General features: G+C 37.9%; 1 protein-coding gene across 1 annotated transcript; it reads left to right on the forward strand.

Moving 5' to 3' along the window:
- Window positions 1–19828: 19828 nt before the first annotated feature.
- LOC107761341 (calcium uniporter protein 4, mitochondrial-like) lies at window positions 19829–21647 on the forward strand. Its single transcript, XM_016579574.2, has 2 exons — window positions 19829–20491; window positions 20998–21647. Exons 1-2 carry the CDS (start codon window positions 19901–19903, stop codon window positions 21463–21465), a joined length of 1059 nt encoding a protein of 352 aa, XP_016435060.1. The 5' UTR covers window positions 19829–19900; the 3' UTR covers window positions 21466–21647.
- The last annotated feature ends 1432 nt before the right edge of the window (window positions 21648–23079 follow it).

Consider the following 23079-nt stretch of genomic DNA (forward strand, 5'->3'; position numbering starts at 1 on the left):
GTGGTATACAATAATTGAATTCCAGCACAGTTACAACATTAAGCGTATATTTTCTCATCTTCATTTTCCTGCAATTATATTATAAGTTGAGTAATAATTTGTGTAATTAATCCGCTTCTTCTTTGTTACTATTTCTTTAGGGTTTCTAGTCCAACTTTTTTTTATATATATATATATATATATATTACTATTGGATATCTTATACTTGCATTGGAATCTCAACCACTGGCGTAGCCACACTATGCCAAGGGTGGTCAAGTGACCACCCCTCGCCGGAAAAATTATACTGTGTATATAAGTTAAATATTATTTTATATGACTATATATTATATTCTGAACACCCCTAACATAGTTGAGTGAGGCAGTCCACCGGTCTAGGTTGTTCACAATAATATATTGGTCACGGGTTCAAAGTTATCTGTCCATTTCGCTTGCCAAAATTAAACGAAAACCACTGCGTGAATGGTCTATTTGACTCTTTTTTAATCTAATTTTTTAAAATAAAATAACTCCTAAAACTTAAAATTTATATAAAGACAAACAATTAATCTTAAAAGTAATTTTTTTATTAAAAGGTATATCTTAAACAAATTTTATAATTTAAAAGTCAAGTTCTATAAAAGTTTCTTCAACAAAATCTCTCTACAAAGTACAGAGTACAGACTACAAACCCTCTCGACTCTCTCTTTCCTTTAATTTTATGCTTACTTTTATTAGTAAAATTTCTATTGTTGTACTCTTTTTTATGTTAAATTTTGATTTATAAAATATAGTTCGATTACAAGTATTTTTATTGTTTGGCTAAACGTTGCATAGTTTTATTTTAAAATTTTTGGTACGTCATTCATCTACCTAAAAATATTATTGATTTGTTTAAAGTTTGAACACTCTTGATGGAATTTCTGGCTACGCCATGTAAACCTTCCCATACACCATATATATATATATATATATATATATATATATATGTATGTATACGGTTAAAATCGATCCTCGATCGTGAAGGTCGATCGAGGATGGCATTTCAATCGAGGGGTGCCTTCATGGAAACCCCGAGCGTATTCCGAGATTGGGGCGTCGAGCCCGGGCGCTCGATTCGAACGAGGTAACATCGGTCGATACAGGTCCCGAGCATCGATCCCCGAAAGTGACCACCTAGCTCGAAATCAAGACCGAGGTTCCGATTCGGTATCGAGCTTGAAGCGGTATCGAGCTCACAGACAAAAGCTGTTACAACCGCACCAAAGGAGGGAATCTCTGCGGGAATTAAGGAGGAGACATACCATCATGGGTCCTCCACTAGTAATATTTATTCCATTATGTTGCTATAGATAAAGTAACAATCCTTGGCTATAAAGCAGGGAAGAGTTTGTAATAGAAGACACTTTGGAGAGGAGATTAAGAATTCTTTGTGTTTATCTTTCTAAGTTCACCTAATATCTTTGTTCATCATCTCCTATTTTCGCAACATAAATACGTGCATTGTTATTCTTATATCAGAAGAATCCACTTGCCCTTAGAACCATATATAAATTCTACTTTATCTGATTTTTCGGGTAAATAGTTTGGCGCCCACCGTGGGGCTAAGGATAACAAGTGATTATTTGATACAAATATACAGCACACTCCAGCTTACAACTTCATGTCGGCAATGGCTCTCCCAATCGACCTGGAAGCCGGCCTTTAGGATGAAACCAACAACATGATGCCCGTGGCCGAAAGGCTACCCAACAACGTCAACGAGGCTCGAATCGAGGAACCCGAAATTCGAGCCGAAGTACTAGTAGATATCAATTCACGAATAGCTCTAGAAGCAAATCAACGTTCCGAGCAGGAAAGAAGCGTTCAGGGTGGCGCTCGACCCATAGCCCGAGACACCCACAGCACGGGGGAAATCGGGGTCAGATTGCGCATGATTTTCGAAATGCTACAAGCCCAACAAGTAGCGATAGCTTAGTTGTAGAGCCAAACTCACATGCAGAGTAATCCAAACTCCAATCCGCTTCTTCGAGAAGTAACCATAAGAACAGAACCCGACGCAGTGAAACCGAACGAGCGAAAATTAGGAACCACTCCTGAAATTGCTCAACTGCTCGAGGAACTAACAAAGCGAGTCGAAGCCAATGACAAAAAATTCGAGACATATGATGCTAGGATCGATCAGATCCCGGGGGCTCCGCCCATAATGAAAGGGCTGGATTCGAAGAAATTCATACAAAAGCCTTTTCCATCGAGCGCGACCCCGAAATCGATCCCAAAAAAGTTCCGTATGCCTGTAATTACCAAATATAACGGCACGACCGATCCTAACGAACATCTCACCTCCTATACATGTGCCATCAAAGGCAATGATTTGGAAGACGATGAGATCGAGTCTGTATTATTGAAGAAGTTCGGAGAGACCCTCGCTAAAGGAGCAATGATCTGGTATCACAACTTACCGCCGAACTCTATCGATTCTTTTGCCATGTTAGCAGATTCGTTCGTAAAAGCACATGCTGGTGCCGTGAAGGTCGCAACAAGGAAATTGGATCTATTCAAAGTAACACAAAGGGGTGACGAAATACTAAGGGAATTTGTATCCCGGTTTCAAATGGAACGCATGGATTTGCCACCAGTCACAGACGACTGGGCCGTACAAGCTTTCACACCCAAGGGTTGAACGAACTGAGTTCGACAGCATCACGTCGGCTAAACCAAAGCTTGATCGAATACCCTGCAATAACTTGGGCGGACATACACAATCGGTACCAATCGAAAATCAGGGTCGAAGATGAACAATTGAGATTTCCATATGAACCCACACGTCAGAACCGCACAACCACTAAAATTCTGAAGGAAACAAACAGAGAACAAAGGTCAAATAAAGACCGATATCAACCGTACGTCACAGATCGGGTGAACCACAGTTCGGCACATGAGATAGTTAGGAATAACCGCAGATATGATCGGGGGAAAATTTCTCGGGGACTTATGAGCAAAAGAGGCTTTGACAAACATGCCGATCCTATAGAAGTTCCTCGATTATCGGAATATAATTTCAACATCGACGCATTCGCCATCGTGTCGGCCATCGGACGTATCAAAGATACCCGATGGCCTCGACCCATGCAGACCGATCCGGCCCAAAGGAATCCCAATCAAATATGCGAATATCATGGCACCCATGGTCACAAAACGGAAGAATGCAGATAATTAAGAGTGGAAGTAGCCCGCTTGTTTAACAAACGGCACCTCAGGGAATTCTTGAGTGATAGGGCAAAGAACCATTTTAAAAACAGGGATTTCGGCAAACGAAATGAAGAAGAAGAGCCACAGCACATCATTCACATGATCATCGGCGGCGTCGATACCCCTCAGGGACCTATACTCAAACGCGCTAAAACATCGATTGTGAGGGAAAAGCGACCTCGAATTCAAGATTACACTCCCCCAAGGACTTTATCGTTCAATGATGAAGATGCAGAGGGAATCATCCAACCCCATAACGATCCACTGGTAATATCCGTACTCATGAATAAAATTAAGATTAAGAGTGTGTTAATTGATCCAGGTAGCTCGGCGAATATTATCAGATCGAAGGTCGTAAAATAGCTCGGCCTACAAAACCGGGTCGTATCCGCAACTTTGGTCTTAAACGGATTCAATATGGCCTGCGAAACCACCAAAGGCGAGATAACCCTACCGATAAACGTCGCCGGAACAATTCAGGAAATAAAGTTTCACGTGATCGAAGGCGATATGAGATATAACGCCCTTTTCGGAAGGCCGTGGATCCACAACATGAGATCTGTACCTTCGACCCTACACCAAGCCCTCAAATTCCCAACCCCAACAGGCGTCAAAGTGGTGTACGGAGAACAACCAGCCGCAAAAGAAATGTTCTCCATCGAAGAAGCAAAACCAACATCTTCGTCTTCGCCAGTGGGTGGATCGGGTTCAAAGGGAGGCACAGTCGAAGACCGGAATGCCAAATAGCAACCAAAGATATCGGCCCCGACCCAGCCAGGTAAGCAGAGCATAGATGAGGATAGTGATCAGTGTATCCCTCGATCCTTCGTGGCCCCCGATGACTCCGATGCCACCAAATCAACTATTGAAGAATTGGAGCAGATCATTTTGATCGACCACTGGCCCGAACGGAAGGTATACCTGGGAAGGGGTTTGAGACCCGAACTCAGGAAGAAAATTATTCAATTTCTTATCGATAACATTGATTGCTTTGCTTGGTCCCATTTAGATATAACAGGAATCCCGCCGGACATAACAACACATCGACTAAGTGTGTCCCCTAGATTCAGACCAGTGAAGCAGAAAAGAAGACCCCAATCGGAGGCGAAGCACGCATTCATAAAAGATAAGGTAACTAAACTGCTCAAAATAGGATCCATTAGAGAGGTAAAATACCCCGAATGGTTGTCCAATGTGGTCGTAGTGCCTAAAACAGAAACAAACTTAGAATGTGTATAGATTACAAGGACTTGAACAAAGCATGCCCCAAAGATTCTTATCCACTGCCCAACATCGATCACTTGATCGATGCCATGGCCGGCCACGAAATCCTTACTTTTCTCGATGCCTATTCCGGGTATAACCAAATCCAGATGAACCCGGAAGACCAGGAAAAGACTTCGTTTGTGACCAAATGCGGAATATATTGTTATAACGTAATGCCTTTCGGGCTAAAAAATGCAGGAGCTACTTATCAACGCCTAGTAAATAGAATGTTCGAAGAACAAATAGGTAAATCAATGGAAGTCTATATTGATGACATGTTAGTTAAGTCCCTGCGCGCAGAGGACCATTTGACCCATTTGCAGGAAACGTTCGATATTCTAAGGAAATACAACATGAGGCTCAACCCCGAAAAATATGCCTTCGGAGTCGGCTCGGGTAAGTTCCTCGGCTTCATGGTGTCAAATCGAGGAATCGAGATTAACCCTAACAAAATCAAGGCCATTGAAGACATCACCATCGTAAACAGCGTGAAAGCTGTACAAAGGTTAACAGGAAGAATAACAGCCCTAGGCCGATTCATTTCGAGATCATCAGATCGAAGCCACAAATTTTTCTCTCTACTCAAAAAGAAGAACGACTTCGCTTGGACACCGGAATGCCAGCTAGCATTGCAAGAACTAAAACGATATCTATCGAGCCCACCACTGCTCCACACTCCAAAAACCGGCGAAAAACTTTACCTGTACTTGGCGGTGTCAGAAGTCGCCATAAGCAGTGTCCTAGTTCGAGAGGAAGAAGGTACGCAATTTCCAGTTTACTATGTAAGTTGGACTTTAGGGGAAGCGGAAACTAGATACCCGCACTTAGAAAAATTGGCGCTTGCGCTGGTTAGCGCCTTTAGGAAATTACGACCATACTTCCAATGCCACCCCATAAGCATATTAACCACCTGCCCACTTCGTAATATTTTGCATAGGCCCGAACTATCGGGCCGATTGGCTAAATGGGCCATCGAACTCAGCGGGTACGATATCGAATATCGACCTCGGACAGCCATTAAGTCTCAAATTTTAGCAGATTTTGTGGCCGATTTCACGCCAACCCTCATACCAGAAGTCGAAAAAGAACTAATGTTAAAATCAAATTTATCAACGAGGGCATGGATACTCTTTACGGACGGAGCTTTGAACGTAAAGGGATCCGGGCTAGGCATAGTTTTAAAATCCCCCGGGGGCAACATTATCAGGCAAGCTATTAAAACTATCAGTTTAACTAACAATGAGGCCGAGTATGAAGCAATGATTGCAGGTCTCGAGCTAGCTAGGAATCTGGGAGCGGAGGTCGTGGAGGCCAATTGCGACTCTTTGCTTGTGGTGAGTCAAGTAAACAAAACCTTCGAAGTCCGAGAAGGAAGAATGCAAAGGTGTTTGGACAAGCTGCTCGTCACTTTGAACCATTTCAAAAAATGGAGTCTACGACATGTTTCTTGTGAACAGAATAACGAGGCTGATGCGCTTGCTAAATTGGGATCATCGGTCGAGGTGAATGATTCGAGCTCGGAAACTATCATTCAAATTTCAAGATCTGTAATCGAGGAAGGGCACGCCGAAATAAATTCTACTAGCTTAACCTGGGATTAGAGAAACAAGTATATTGAATACCTAAAAGACGGAAAGCTCCCTTCAGACCACAAAGAGTCCAGGACCCTTAGAACTAAAGCTGCTCGATTCACCCTGACTGCGGACGGAACGTTATATCGTAGGACATTCGATGGACCGATGGCGGTATGCATAGGTCCGGGAGATACCAATTACATCCTCCGGGAAGTACACGAGGGCACTTGTGGCAATCACTCCGGTGCCGACATATTAGTTCGAAAAGTAATCAGAGCAGGGTATTATTGCTCCGATGATCCATTAGCCCGGAGAACAACTTCACTCGGTCCTATCACCGTGGCCGTTCATGAAATGGGGAATGGACATCGCCGGCCCCCTGCCATCAACCCCAGGTAAAGCCAGATTTATTTTGTTTGTGACTGACTATTTTTCTAAATGGGTTGAAGCGCAGGCGTTCGAGAAAGTAAGAGAAAAAAAGGTTATCGACTTTCTGTGGGATCATATCATATGCCGATTCGGAATACCATCCGAAATAGTATGTGATAATGGGAAGCAATTCATTGGTAGCAAAATCACAAAATTCTTCGAAGATCACAAAATAAGAAGGATACTAGCAACCCCATACCACCCCAGTGGAAACGGACAAGCCGAATCCACAAACAAAACTATTCTTCAAAATCTGAAAAAGAGATTAAACGACGCTAAGGGAAAATGGAGAGAAATCCTGCCCGAAGTCCTTTGGGCGTACCGAACAACATCAAAATCCAGTACAGGGGCGACCCCATTCTCCTTAGTATATGGCTCCGAAGCATTGATACCAGTCGAAGTCGGAGAACCCAGCCCGAGGTTTTGATTCATGACGGAAGAATCAAATAACGAAGCTATGAACACCAGCCTTGAATTATTGGACGAAGGACGAGAATCCGCCCTCATCCGGTTGGCCGCACAAAAGCAACGAATCGAAAGGTATTACAATCGAAGAACTAAACTTCGCCACTTCAAGCCAGGAGACTTGGTGTTAAGGAAAGTCACTGTCAATACTCGGAATCCAAACGAAGGAAAACTAGGACCAAATTGGGAAGGACCGTACCAGGTGCTCGAGCACTTTGGGAAAGGGTCGTACAAGATCGGCATCATAAACGACAAACAGCTATCAAGCAGTTGGAATGTATCACATCTAAAACGGTACTACTGCTAAGGTCCGACCTTATTCATCTGTCCCGTACAGATGTTCGAACAAATATCAGAAGTATTCTTTTGCTCAAAAGCACATGTTGCACTCTTTTTTCCTTAGACCGGCCTTTTCCCAAATGGGTTTTTTGCGGTAAGGTTTTTAACGAGGCAACCATCGATCGTGCTGCGCTGACAAAACAGTATCCGAGGCTTTCGACCCTCAGCCCAAACGGCCTCGAATACCGGGGGGGGCACCAGGCCCTCAAATACATCGAGTTCAGATGCAACAAAATCTTCTCACAACAATAGAGAAAAAATTGTAAGAGCCAAAATGGTCAAAATAAACCATGCTCATATTTGATTGCCCCAAAACATATGTACAATGGCTTGAGATTTATTATGCAACCAGAATTAACAATAACTCGAGTATTAAGTCTACGGGCTACCACATAATCTCGAGTTCGAAATAATCACTCGAATATTAAGCCTACGGGCTTCCACATAATCTCGAGTTCGAAATAATCACTCGAATATTAAGCCTACAGGCTACTCCTATATCATGTTCGATATACTCGGCTGACCATTAAGTCTACGAGCTACCACATAATCTCGAGTTCGAAATAATCACTCGAATATTAAGCCTACGGGCTTCCACATAATCTCGAGTTCGAAATAATCACTCGAATATTAAGCCTAAGGGTTACCACATTATCTCGAGTTCGGAATATTCACTCGAACATTAAGCCTACGGGCTACTCCTATATCATATTCGAAATACTCAATCGACTGTTGAGCCTACGGACTGCCAAGTTCGAACAAAGACCCAATCGAATTTGAAATATTGGAAAAGCTACGAGTTTACGTTAATATTCGAATCATCGTCAACCCTACAAGCAAAATCAACCTTGTCATATATATACAGAATTACCTACGTAATTAATTTACAGGTAATGAGAATTGGACTCTAAGCTTCTGGTTCGAGGTCTTCCCCACCCTCGGACCCGCTTTTGCTACCATCATCGTTATCATCGTCATCATCATCGGAAGCCAAGGCTTCAGCTTCTGCTTCAAGCTCCTTTGCCTTTCTTACCTCTTCAGTAAAATCGAAACCGCGAGCATGAATCTCCTCGAGGGTCTCCCTCCGAGATCTACACTTAACAAGTTCGGCAACCCAATGAGCTCGAGCATCGGCAATCTTCGCCGCTTCCCGGGCCTCCACCTGAGCGGCCTCAGCATCAGCTCGGTATACAGCGATAGACTTATCCGCCAAAACTTTCGATGACTCAACCTCCGCCTTAGTCTGAGCCAACACCTTTTGCTTGACGTTTCGAAGCTGAACGTCGGCTGATAGTAACTTTGTTAAGATGGTTTCTTTCTCCGCTACCAGGCGGTCAATAGTCTCCTTCCACTGGTTGCATTCGGCCCGGATTTGATCGACCTCCTCTCGAAGTAGCCCGATCTTCTCGATCTTTTGCTGCAACTGAGACAACGGATGGTTAACTTCCACAGTCGAGTCGAACCCATACTTTAACAGAACAAGGCTCACCTGCTGATCGAGCTCGACCCTTTCTTCACGGACTTTAGCCAAATCCGTTTGAAGGTCCTTGATAGCCTCCTCCTTCTTGCTACAAAGAAGCCGAAGGTCATCCCTCTCACCTAGGACCTTCCGGAGTTCGGCCTCACACTGGCTAAGATCAACTCGAAACCTACCGATGGCCTGCACAGTTAGAAACTATCATCAAAACGAGCAGCTTCCTCTAACGAAAGCTGTATGGAAAAGTACGAAAGAATTATTACCCGAGTAATAAAACGCTGAGCTTCCTCTAACAAAAGAGAGGCATCACCGATATCAGAACTATCATCAACACCGTTAAAACAATCCTTAAAAGGATCCGCTGCACCTGAGCCTGCACCGATTTCGGGAGCCTTCAGCTCTCGAGCCTCCTTCAATGCCTCCTCAGAAAAAGACAGAAGGGAAGGTGAATGGCCCATTGCCATTACCCCGAGCAAATCACTCGAAGTACTTCGATCAAGATTTAGGTCTTCCGAACCAACCCCGATGGGCACGGCCGCCGTCAGCTCAGCGGCTCTCACCACCTCAACTGCCTCTGCGGGTCGGACTACCAAAGCCGAGGAGCTATCTTCTTCTTCTTCTTCCTCCCTCAGTCGATGGACCGAGTCGATCGAAAGGGCAATTATATTTCTCCTCGCCGTTCGGGTTTTGGGCTTAGGGTCCTCCGGCCGAGAGGAGGCCTTTCGTTTCTTTCCTTTCCCCTGTTCCGGGACCGGGGGCATGTTGCCTTCATCAACGCTCAAAGGCCGCAGAACGGCATCCCTAGTTACACCTATACACGAGGAAAAAATCTATAACAAAATGAACACAGAATATACCTCGAGAGAAATAGGAACCGAACCTCACCATGATTCTTGGCCTCCCATCTACCTTTAGCCAAATCACGCCAAGCGCGCTTGGCATAGGATGAAGTCGAGGCTAACTTTCGAACCCAATCCTCGAGATCAGGCACAGCCTGTGGCATCCAAGGTGCAGCTGAACATCAGAAGAATAATATTAGCAAACACAGAAAAGGACACGAAAAGAAAACACGGATCACTTACGGTCGAAATTCCATATCTCAGGAAACGGCATCTTTTCCTCCGGGATAAGATCACGAGTCCTCACCCGAACGTATCGACCCATCCAGCCTCGATCCTTATCTTCATCGATGCTCGACATCAAAGCCTTCGATGCCCGACGATATAGCCTAATAAGACCACGATAAATCTGAGGCCGATACAGTCGTATAAGGTGGCTCAGAGAAAAATCCAACCCTCCGACTTTGATAGAGAAGAAACGCAATAAGATGACTATACGCTATAAGGAAGGATGAATTTGGCCGAGGGTGACCTGATATCTCTTGCAGAAATCAAAAATCACAGGATCGACAGTGCCCAACGTGAAGGGGTAGGTATAAACACTCAGAAATCCCTCCACATAGGTAGTGACGCTCTCATCGGAGGAGGGGATTTGTATCACAACCTCAGAACCCCAGCCGCAATCTTTCCTGACAGCCTCGAGGTTAACCTCCGCTATAGAGCACATATACATCGATACGTGCTCACACCGACCCGGAACGGACGAAGGATTCTCCACTTTAAAATCAACCTTTAAAATACACGGGCCGGGAATATAATCTGGAACAGACGGCTCGGTCGGCGCCTTATCATCGCACAGCCGTGAGGGGGAAGCTTTCTCCTTGTGAGGTACGATTTTTGAAGTTTTCGCCATTAATACAAGAAGAAAAAGTCACAAAGAAAGGTGAAAGAGGGAGCGACACCAAAACTCTGGTACAAGGGACACCAAAACTCTGGTACAAGCGGCACTAAAACGACGAAATAAGAGAAACTGATCAGAGAGAATTTGGAAAAGAGGAAGCACAAAAGCAGAAAACATCGTATGCGAAAATCATTTATAAGGCACGGCGATTCATCTAGCGGTGGCCGACCACCGACTGACGCTCATTAAATGCCTCGATAAAACAAAATTGATGGGACAGCTGTCACGCACGTCATAGTCGAAGCCGATAGAAATGTCATTGTCGATTCGGTCGAACCTTAAGAGAATCACATCGTTCCTCGTCATCTCCTTTCCAAGAAACGAGGGGGTTATCTGTATACGGTTAAAACCGATCCTCTGTCGTGAAGGTCGATCGAGGATGGCATTTCAATCGAGGGTGCCTTCATGGAAACCCCGAGCGTATTCCGAGATTGGGGCGTCGAGCCCGGGCGCTCGATTCGAACGAGGTAACATCGGTCGATACAGGTCCCGAGCATCGATGCCCGAAAGTGACCACCTAGCTCAAAATCAAGACCGAGGTTCCGATTCGGTATCGAGCTTGAAGCGGTATCGAGCTCACAGACAAAAGTTGTTACAACCGCACCAAAGGAGGGAATCTCTGCGGGAATTAAGGAGGAGACATACCATCATGGGTCCTCCACTAGTAATATTTATTCCATTATGTTACTATAGATAAAGTAGCAATCCTTGGCTATAAAGGAGGCAGGAGTTTGTAATAGAAGACACTTTTGGACAGGAGATTAAGAATTCTTTGTGTTTATCTTTCTAAGTTCACCTAATATCTTTGTTCATCATCTCCTATTTTCGCAACATAAATACGTGCATTGTTATTCTTATATCAGAAAATTTCACTTGCCCTTAGAACCATATATAAATTCTACTTTATCCGATTTTTCGGGTAAACAAATATATATAAACATTTCAGTTCTGTATACTCACAATCCCATATTATCAAATTAAAAGAAGAAATTAATGAGGAAGAACTAGTAGTATTACCATTGGTCCTGTTAAATATTAGTAAAACATTTGTCACCATTGTACTTCCAGCTCGACGGCTGTATGCATGCAACGGCCACGAGGAAGTCAAATTTTGGTTTTTCTCTGAACGTCATTTATACATCAACACGAAACTCTATTTTTAGAAAACAAAAAGTTAAAATTGTTATTTTTCGAAAATATCCAAGATTAGTAGTTACTACTTCCTGTATTTTAGTTTCGATCTTCCTGTGCCCGACTTTTTCGATTGTTACTTAAATTTTATTATATCGTATTATTAAAATCGTCGTTATATAAAATAAAAAGTACACTTTATATAACGGCTAATTTGGTGTGTCGCGTCGTTACCTTACTTTTTTCTATCATCTTGCCCTTCCTTATTATTAGATTTTTGTCCTATCTTTTTATATAATTATTTACCTCGTACACTACTATTTTTTTGTAATATTGAAAGTTCATTATGCATATTGTTGGTGTATGACATCATGAATTGACAACAAACGAACAATCTATCCAAAAGTTGTTTTCATCAAAATAAGACAATACAATACACTATGATATATAATGAAACGACATGTAATCGCCTTCCAAATCAAGTCGTAAGATACTCCAATTATTACTCCCTTTATCTCAATTTATGTGATATTGTTTATTTTTCGAGATTCAACTTAAATAGTGCTATTAAATCACATTAATTAATAATTTTAAATATTTAAGACATATGAAAAATATCGATCAAAGAATAATTCGTTAACTCTCAAAATCCGAACAACTTTATATAAATTAGGACGGAGGGAGTAATATTTAATGGAATACTAATTGAGTTTAGTATTTAAAGACTGTTCTAACTAGAGTAACAACTTCCATAGTGTCCAATTATCGTTTTTTTTTTTGGTTCGGTAGACACGGTAAAATGAAGAAATGCCAAACGACACTTAAATTTAGGAATTAGACACTTGTACGCCTTAACATGTTTGGCTCAATAAAAGGCATGAGTGCATGCTGCCCACACGTAGTGGATGTTGATGGAAAATAAACAAATAAAAGTCTGGTCATGACTCCCGCTATGCGTAATTTTTGACAATTATGAGTTATTTAAATAAAAAGTCGAGTTAATACTCTTTTTGTACAAAAATATTACCAGTACTATTTAAGAAGACAATCTTTCTTATTGCAACTTTTTGAAGACTAATTAAGTACATTATTTTTAATTTTATCATCTTGATTTGATTTTTTAAAAATTGAAAAAAAACAGTTTTCAAACTCACTATAAGGTTAAATAATCGACGCACCAAATCAAGTCATTCTTTCTATTGGATAGAGAATATTACACTCATTTAAGTTTTATAAAATAACTAGTATTAGAACTCGCGCTATACGCGAAAAATATTAATTATGTCCAACGATGGTCTGACTTTGTTTAGCATATTACATCATATTCTTTTAACAAAATTGAGAATTTAGTAGTTAATGCAGTGTACCCAAAAATAAAATAATGAAATTAAAGAAAACTAATTACATAGTCATTAATTAACTTTTGTATTCCTTTAATATAATATAGATCAATGTGGGATTTTTTTAATCTTGATATAAATATTATTTTATTTTAAATTAATACTCAAAAATTTTAAACTGTTTAAATTTATTAATAATATTTTTAAGTATTATATAATAAAATTTCTAATATTTTGATTTAGTTATTTATTATTTATTAATTAAAAAATAAATTATATGTGGCTTTTTCTGGGTATGCCATATGACTGATTTAGTTATTAATTAATTAATTAATACGTTACATATGGCTAATTTTAAGGCTGCCACTTGAAACTACTCCCCAATTTGAATTGGTAAGTTTTTTTTAATTTAGTTTTTTTATTTTAAAACAACTTTAAAACTTCAACTTTATTGGAGCTTTGTCCTAAAAATCTATATTGGTCATCGTATGATTATGCCACTTGGCATCACTAAAATTATTTTACTTCTTTTATATATATATATATATATATATATATATATATATATATATATATATATATATATAACTATTCCCCAATTTGAAAGGGTAGTTTTTATTTTTTAGTTTTGGAATTTTATAGATATTTAGATTCAAAAATAATAACCAATAACTAATTTTCAACTAAATAACTATTTATGTCATGTGGCTTTTTTTTAGACTGCCACTTGACTTAATGTGGTACTTTTTTCTTTGACTTTTAATAATATACAGATATAGATTCTCTACATATTCAATAATGAATCACGGCGGAAAATTAATAAGGTCCGCTAGCGGATATTTTTATAGCAATTAGCTCCTATCAATTCAAACTTGATTTTTCAATCTCAATTCAAAAAAAAATTAGTTTTCTAAAAACCTAATTTTTATAAAAGGTATGTGTAAATGTCAAGACGTGTATTTTAATTATCTATATTGTACACAAATAAGTTTAGATACAACAAAGCTTGTACTACCTTTTATTATTTATTTTTCAAATAAAAAATTATTATTTAAACTTAAAAAGAATGCGTAAGATACAAAATAAAAATTTAATTGATGCTTTCTCAAAAAAGGATACCTACCATAACTGAATTATACACAAAACTTTAATTAAAGATACCTAAAGTAATGTATATTGTATACAAATAAGGTCTGATACAAAGCTTGTACTAATTAAAGAATACTTATTCATCAATCTTTAATTGATTAGTCAACATATGCTCTCTACCATAATTATAGGTTAACTAAATTATACTACACTATGTTATTTGTTTTTCGAATTAAAATCCCTATGATTCTTTCTAAAATAAAAAAAATAAAAACCTACCATAACTGAATTATAAATAAAATTTTAATTAAAGATACCTACAGTAATGTATATTGTACACAAATAAGGTCAGATACAAAGCTTGTACTAAATAAGCTACTCTATGTTATTTATTTTTCGAATTAAAATCTATATTTAATAATATAATATAGTTCTGATTAGTCAACATAGGTCAATATATTTCCTATCATAATTAAAAAAATATTTCTCATTCAAATACTACTTTAATTAATTATGTTTCCATTTATAATTCCAAATTATCATTGTTGTCTTAAAATTGCCAAGTGACTTTATTTTAGCTTGCCACTTGGCTTAACCACATTGCAAACTATCCAACTTTTAATATAATATAGAAACTGAATTATACACAAAATTTTAATTAAATATACCTAAAGTAATGTGTATTGTACACAAATAAGGTCTGATACAAAGCTTGTACTAAATAAAGAATACTTATTCATCAATCTTTAATTGATTAGTCAACATACGCTCTCTACCATAATTATAGGTTAACTAAATTATACTACACTATGTTATTTGTTTTTCGAATTAAAATTCCTATGATTCTTTCTAAAAAAAAAAAATCCTACCATAACTGAATTATACATAAAATTTTAATTAAAGATACCTACAGTAATGTAACGATCCGCCGGTCGTTTTAAGAATTTAAGTCTCGTTCGGTGGCATAAGGCCCTGAGCAGCTTCGTATTATGTGTATTGACTTGCGTGCATGGTTCAATTCAGTTACCGGATGATTCGGAGTGATTTGGGATGCTTAGTCCCTAAAATGGAAGCTTAAGTCTTAGAATTTTGACCGTAGTTGGAATTATGTGAAGACGACTCCGGAATAGAGTTATGTCGATTCCATTAGCTCCGTTGGGTAATTTTGGACTTAGGAGCGTGTCCAGACTATGAATCTGAGGTCTGTAGCTGATTTAGGCTTTAAATGGCGAAAGTCGAATTTTTGGAGATTTGGACCGGAAGTGAGATTTTTGATATCGGGGTCGGAATGCGATTACGAGGGTTGGAACAACTCCTTTATGTTACTTGGGACTTGCCTGCAAAATTTGACGTCATTCCGGGTTGATTTGATAGGTTTCGGCGCCAGTTTTAGAAGTTGGAAGATTTGAAAGATCTTAAGTTCGATTCTTGGTTCGATTCTTGGTTCGATTCGTAGTTTCGCCGTTGTTTGATGTGATCTGAGTCCTCGAGCGAGTCTGTATTAGGTTATGGAACTTGGTTGTATGCTTGGACGGGGTCCCGGGAGCCCGAGGTGTGTTTCGGACGAGTTTCGGATGGTTTTTCGTGGTTGTGAAGAAGTCTGCGTTCTGGTGTAATTGCGTCTGCGAACCTTGGGCGCAGGTACAATGGTCGCAGGTGCAAAGATGGAGGTGCAGGTGCGAGAAAAGCTGGACTTGGCAGTCTACGCAAGTGCGAAAAATTTGTGCGCATCAGCGGCTCCGCATAAGCGGATTCTGGAACGCAGAAGCGAGAGGAAGCGTAGGTGCGGTTGGACATGCGCACCTGCGGTTGCGCAGATGCGGCTAATTATGTCACAGGTGCGGTCACGTCTGGGCAGAAAAGAGAAATTCGAGGGTTTGATTTCATTCTTCATTTTTGGACTTGAGAGCTCGGAATTTGGCGATTTTTTAAAGGATTTTTAGAGGAAGCTTTGGGGTAATGTTTTCTAACTCATTTTTGGTTGTATTCCATTAATCTATAGTTATTTTCTCCATTTAATTTTGGATTTTTGGGGTTGAAATTGGGAAATATTTGAAGAACTTCTTCAATAAAGATTTCGAGTTTTGAAAAGGGATTTGTGGTCGGTTTTGAGTAATTCTTATATGGTTGGACTCGTGACTAAATGGGTATTCGTATTTTGTAATTTTTATCCGATTCCGAGAGTGGGCCCGAGTTGACTTTTTACGGTGAATTTCAGAATTTTTGTTAAAATATTGATTTCATTAATTAGATGAGCTTATTATGGTTGTATTCATGATATGCAATTTTGTTTGGCTAGATTTGAACCATTCAGAGTCGGATAATTGAGAAAAGGGCATTCTTACGGACTGATTGAGCTTGGTTCGAGGTAAGTATCTTGCCTAACCTTGTGTGGGGGATATTTTCATTAGGATTTGAGTCTTCTATGTTGATTGCAGTCCATGTACGCGAGGTGACGAGTGCATGCTCGGACTTATTTGTGAAAGGTTGGCCTTTTAGGATTCTTAGGTCCTTATATTCACTGAGTATAAAGTTGTTCTTGATATGATTAATTCCTATTTACTAGTTTCATCTCTACATGCTTTAATTAAAATTTAATTATTTCAGGATTTACTCTTATTGCCTATTTGACTCTTATTTTACTTAACTGAAGATTTTACCTCCTCTATTGTCATGCTATCTTTTCATAACTGCTTATCTTTATTTGAAATTATTATTATCTCATCCTATAATTTGTTCAGTTTTAATTAAGACTATGATTATCTTTCCGCTGCTTATCCTTAATTATTGAATATCCTTCGTAATTCCTCAACCTTAAAAGAAGTTTTAGATATCCTATATCTTAGTCAACTTGTTTTATTTGGAATTATTTGACTCATGTTAGCTTCCCTGTTGTTGAAATATATATTGTGGTATCGTTGCTACATATTAGTTTTTCCTTGTTGAGTTGATCTTTTTACGCCTAGCATTCTTTACTTTGGTTATTCCTTGCGAATTGGTCTGCTATTTCTTGTGATTTAAAGTTCTTGAGTTGATTTACTTGTCGTACTCTGTATTATTGTCATTGTTATTGTTGTACTTGTTATGGTGATGCACGAGATTTCTGCCATGCAGTTGTGGTTATTGTGATGCACGAGATTTATGCCGTGCGGTTGTTGTTATAGGGTTGCACGAAATTTCTGCCGTGCTATTGTTACTATTGATATTTGCACATGCGGCGTGACAAGGCGGGATATATATATGTGGGTTGCGTATATGGAGAGACAAGGTGGGAACATTGTTATGCACGTGTGGCGAGACAAGACGTGCACTTACTTTATTATTGCACATGTGGCGAAACAAGGTGGGCTGTGTCAGGGATTGATTTATGATGATTGTGATGGCCTGGGGGCATTCTTGTTGTTGATATTTGTGTAGTGGTACACTTACCTATGTGAGCTTTATTATGTTAAAGTTGTGAGAAAATATTTTACGTGTTGTCCGTTCTTTTTTTTTTTCTTATGCTTATTTTCTGGTATGGACTATGTTAGGACACTTGCACAAGCATACACGCAGTTAAGTACTCTTATCGGATGAGAGGTGTTCTCTATATTGTTGAGCATAGATACTCATGTGTGTTTACTTGCCTTCTATGTTATACTGGTTCTATTGGCCCGTGAGTGGTCAGTGCGGTTATGAGGTATTATGAGGGCACAGGATGCCAAGTGTTAGGGTTCAGGTATTGAGACCCGTGAGTTATGATTGTCCGAGGTTCGGTACCTCGTGGAGTTGATGACTAAAACCTGATGTAAAAGCAGTTGTAGTTGCTGAGTTATTACTTGTCATTGCTGTATTTGTGATTCCGGATTTAGGTTGTATTCCATTCATTTTTCTATGTCATTTTTATGGTATTTCGCTGATACTTGTTGTTTCCTTTCTTATTGTCATTACTGTATTGTGAGCCATATTGCATAGTCCTTATGTAGACTGTTCCTCGTCACTACTCCACCGAGCTTAGTCTTGATACTTACTGGGCACCACTGTGGTGTGCGCATTCTACACTTCTGCACATTTTGTGCAGATCCAGGTATTGTTCGTTAGTAGCTGTGCGAGTCGTTGCTGTGGAGACTCAAGGTAAACCTGATGTTGTGTTCGCAAGCTTCGGAGTCACCTTCAAGTTTTCGTTTTGCACTGTTATTCTTATTTCTGGACAGTTGTATTTAGAAGTTTTCTAGAAAACACTCTGTAGAGCTTATAACTTATACTACCGGTTTTGGGAATATTAAATTTTTAAGAGATTTCTATTTTCAAATTGTTAGATGTTATTTAAATAATGTTGTTGTTTCAATTAATGTTAGGCTTACCTAGTCCCTAAGACTAGGTGCTATCACGATACCCAACGGAGGGTAAATTGGGTCGTGGCAAGTAATGTGTATTGTACACAAATAAGATCAGATACAAAGCTTGTACTAAATAAGCTATTCTATGTTATTTATTTTTTGAATTAAAATCTATATTTAATAATATAATATAGTTCTTATTAGTCAACATATGTCAATATATTTCCTATCATAATTAAAAAAAAAATTCTCATTCAAATACTACTTTAATTAATTATGTTTTCATTTATAATTCCAAATTATCATTGATGTCTTAAAATTGCCAAGTGGCTTTATTTTAGCTTGCCACTTGGCTTAACCACATTACAAACTACCCAACTTTTAATATAATATAGATATAGAAACTGAATTATATACACAACTTTAATTAAAGATACCTAAAGTAATGTATATTGTACACAAATAAGGTCTAATACAAAGCTTGTACTAAATAAAGAATACTTATTCATCAATCTTTAATTGATTAGTTTACATACGCTCTCTACCATAATTATAGGTTAACTAAATTATACTACCCTATGCTATTTGTTTTTCGAATTAAAATCCCTATGATTCTTTCTAAAAAAACAAAAAAAAAACCTACCATAACTAAATTATACATAAAATATTAATTAAAGATACCTACAGTAATGTATATTGTACACAAATAAGGTCATATACAAAGCTTGTACTAAATAAGCTACTTTATGTTATTTATTTTTCGAATTAAAATCTATATTTAATAATATAATATAGTTCTGATTAGTCAACATAGGTCAATATATTTCCTATCATAATTAAAAAAATATTTCTCATTCAAATACTACTTTAATTAATTATGTTTTCATTTATAATTCCAAATTATCATTGATGACTTAAAATTTTCAAGTGGCTTTATTTTAGTTTGCCACTTTAAATAATAGACGCACCAAATCAAGTCATTTTTTTTTATTGGATAGAGATTATTACACTTGTTTAAGGTTTATAAAATAATATTATGCGTATCTATTTTCTTTTTGGATTTAAGCTATATGTAATGATAATATAATAATTTGATGAATTTTTAATATGCAATAATAGGTTATACTATTTTTATCCGAAGACCAATTAATGCTTATCAAAATATTCACGCTCCTTACCTTATAAATATCTTAATTATATAATTGTTTTACACTCTCAATACATAGAAGGAATTGTTTTTTACACCATTACTTCATTTAATTGTAGAAGGAAATTTTTAATCAAGGAAAAAGAAAATAATTTCCATTTAAATATTCTAGTAATATTCTGTGTCTTCCTCCAACTTAAGACACTATATAAATCCCATCCTTTACTTCCACTCAACACCATCATAAGTTTTCCGTTTCAATTCCCACTCTTCACTCCTCAAAACTCATCAAAATGGCGCTTCGTCGGGCTTTAGCGAAACGCCTAAACAATACCCTGAAGAGGGACCCACTTCCATCGGTAACGGGTCTAGATCATTCTCAAAATCATTCCACACCAACCAAAACCAGCAAAATATCGCCAGTTCCGGCGAAGTCGCCGGAGTCTATTGACTCCGCCTTATTCCGCCGGTTCCTCCAAAAAAGAGAAATCAACCATGCAGCTAGACTGCCGGAATTTTTATCTATTCCTATGGGAGATAAATTGAGAGAAAAATTGAGGTCTATGAATGTTACCGGAGAAAGGATTAGATTCGAAGGACTAGCTCCACCTGCTCCGGCGACGGAGACGGCGGATTTTCCGGCGGAGACGATGGGAAGAATAACGGTGAATGATGCTAGGAAAATTTTGAGGTTTTCACAGTTGGAGAAAGTGAGATCGAGACTTAGAGAGATACCGATGAACTCCATTTCCTACTCCAAATTTGTTGAGATCTGTAGTGAAGTTTGTAGCAACAGAGAACAGGGTTTGGAGTTTGCAAAGATGTTGGACGAGTCAGGCAGCGTCATCGTTTTTAGTGACGTCGTTTTGCTCCGTCCCCATCAGGTAAAAGTTCTATACTTTCTTTATTTTGTGTCTTTCTTCTAAAAAAATATTATATTATCATTTATTATTAGAAAGTCAAGCAATTTATTGGATTATGATTTCTGCTACAATATATATATATATATATATAACAACATGCTCGCAAGTTGGCTGAATAGTTTCCCACATGAGAGACCTATATCAATCTACCTTACAAGCAGTTTCCTCAGCAAGAGCTTGTCGCACAAGGCTTGTCTAGTACGATTTATATTTTCTATATGATTTGCAAGCCATGATTACCTAGTGCACACCCGAAGGGTAGCGACTGTCGGTTTCCCTGAGAATTTAAAAATAATAATAATAATTTTATGACGTAGGGTTTGGAAGAATAATGTGTACGCAAACCTTATTCTTTTTGTTAAGGTCGAGAATGTTTGAAATAGACCCACGCCATATATTTGACCTAATGGTGTAAAAAAAAAAGTATATAAATTAACTAATCTTATGATGCTCTTGATGTGTTACAGGTGGCAAAATCAATGGACAAAATAATATCAGAATCGATAGCATCACCAAACGACCCAAGAAGAAGAGAACTTGAAAATATGGAAAAGCAAAAGGCCTTAATTGATCAAAAGGCCCAATCACTAGTCAAAGGCGAACTTTATTGTGGGCTGGGCTTTCTAATTCTTCAAACATTGGGCTTTATGAGGCTAACATTTTGGGAGCTGAGTTGGGATGTAATGGAACCCATTTGCTTCTTTGTTACCTCATTTCACTTTGCCCTTGCTTATGGATTCTTCCTAAGAACATCAAAAGAGCCTACATTTGAAGGGTTTTTCCAAAGACGTTTCAAAGTGAAGCAAAAGAAGCTAATTAAGATTCACAATTTCGATCTTGAAAAGTATAATAAACTTCGAGAAGCATTTTATCCAACTTACTATAACCAACCATATTATGGTTTCTCGTCGAGTTCGATCATGCAAGAAGTCTAGTTTTTTTGTACTATGCATGGTTAAGTATGTATATAGTTGATTTTCTTGAAAAAATGGAGAGTATGTAGAAGATGACATGATGATGATGATGAAAATTTTGTGATGTTGGATGTTAATTGTTATGTTTCCTCGAGAGTATGGAATGAGAAACTTTAGAATTTAGATATCAAACTTGACATCAATACCATCTCTTTTGAATTACGATAATATTCGTTGGGTGTACATGGACCAGGTTGGTCTGATTTTTATCAAAATCAAACCAAATCAACTATATCGGTTTGGATTGGTTCGGTTTTGTCGGATTTTTCGAGTTTTCAGATTTTTTGTTACTTAAATATTATTTCAATCTTACTTTGTTAAATATTTGATAAGTAAATATATATTTAGTAAAAATATAAAAAAATTGACAAACATATTATCGATTAAAATATTCTTATAGGAGAATTCTATTAGTAACACATAATAGTTATTTTTTTAGTCGACTGACAATAATTTTTTGTTGATGTACACTTTTAGGTTAATCGAATCTAGTAATTAAATATAAAAATCAATATGATACCTAAATATTAACAATCACTTCAAATTCGAAAAAGATATAAGAATTTAATAGATCTTAACATATGATATGAATATGGAAGAACAAAGAGATAAACGCATTTCAGTAACACTTGATAAGAAAGTAATCATACAACCCATTATTTAAGGTCAATAAATATGGAGCGATTCATATTCTATTAAAATTTATATTCCCGCAAAAGAATCCCAAATATTTCTAGACATTTTTTAAAGAAAATTCTATATAAAATATTAAAATTATATTTAAAAATTATATATTTATATGTCGGGTTGGTTAGGATTTTTTTACTCAATACCAAACCAGGTCGGATTTTTTAATCGGTTTGGTTTGACTTTTCGATTTGTGCGGTTTTTCGATTCGGTTTGTATACCCCTAAGTATTCACGCTCTTAAACTTTCTTCTAATGTTACAAGTTATGGGAATGTTTTCACGTTCCAAGCTGCCGAACAGACCTCACAAATTTGTCTATTGGGCTACACTATCATCGAGCCTAAAAACGTGTGTACTATTTGGCCTTGTGTTGTGCCTTATAAAACTTTTTATCTCTCCTATATCATTCCAATGTGGAATTCGGCTAGGTGATATGTGTACTCTTTTTTCAGAAGTTTGTCAACCTAAAAATCTGTCAGTCCTACTTAATCCGCCTCGCCGGCCCGCCCTCCGTCGTAGACATCACAAATGCTTTACCAAATAAGTACCTAAAAGCATGTCAGTCCTAATCAACCCAACCTCATCGGCCCGCATCATAAATGTTTTACCAAATAAGTTTGAGTGATTTCAGCTTTTACCAATTTTCGAAATTTGATATCAGAATTTTGCAATTTATCAAATTATTTGACCTTTACTTCTAAAAAAGAAAAAAGAAAAAAAAGCAAGTGCAAAAGAAGTTGTAAAATACTTGTGTCTTCATCGTTATGGTCCCATCTTTTTTCCTTGTTAACAATACAAAAACCAAAAACCATCTCTCTCCTCTAACTAATTCCCTAGCCACTTTGATCCCTATCGCATACACTCTTTATTTTCACTTTACACGTTTG

The sequence above is a fragment of the Nicotiana tabacum genome, chromosome 12 (genome assembly GCF_000715075.1).
Source record: "Nicotiana tabacum cultivar K326 chromosome 12, ASM71507v2, whole genome shotgun sequence".
In the NCBI taxonomy this organism is placed as follows: Eukaryota; Viridiplantae; Streptophyta; class Magnoliopsida; order Solanales; family Solanaceae; genus Nicotiana; species Nicotiana tabacum.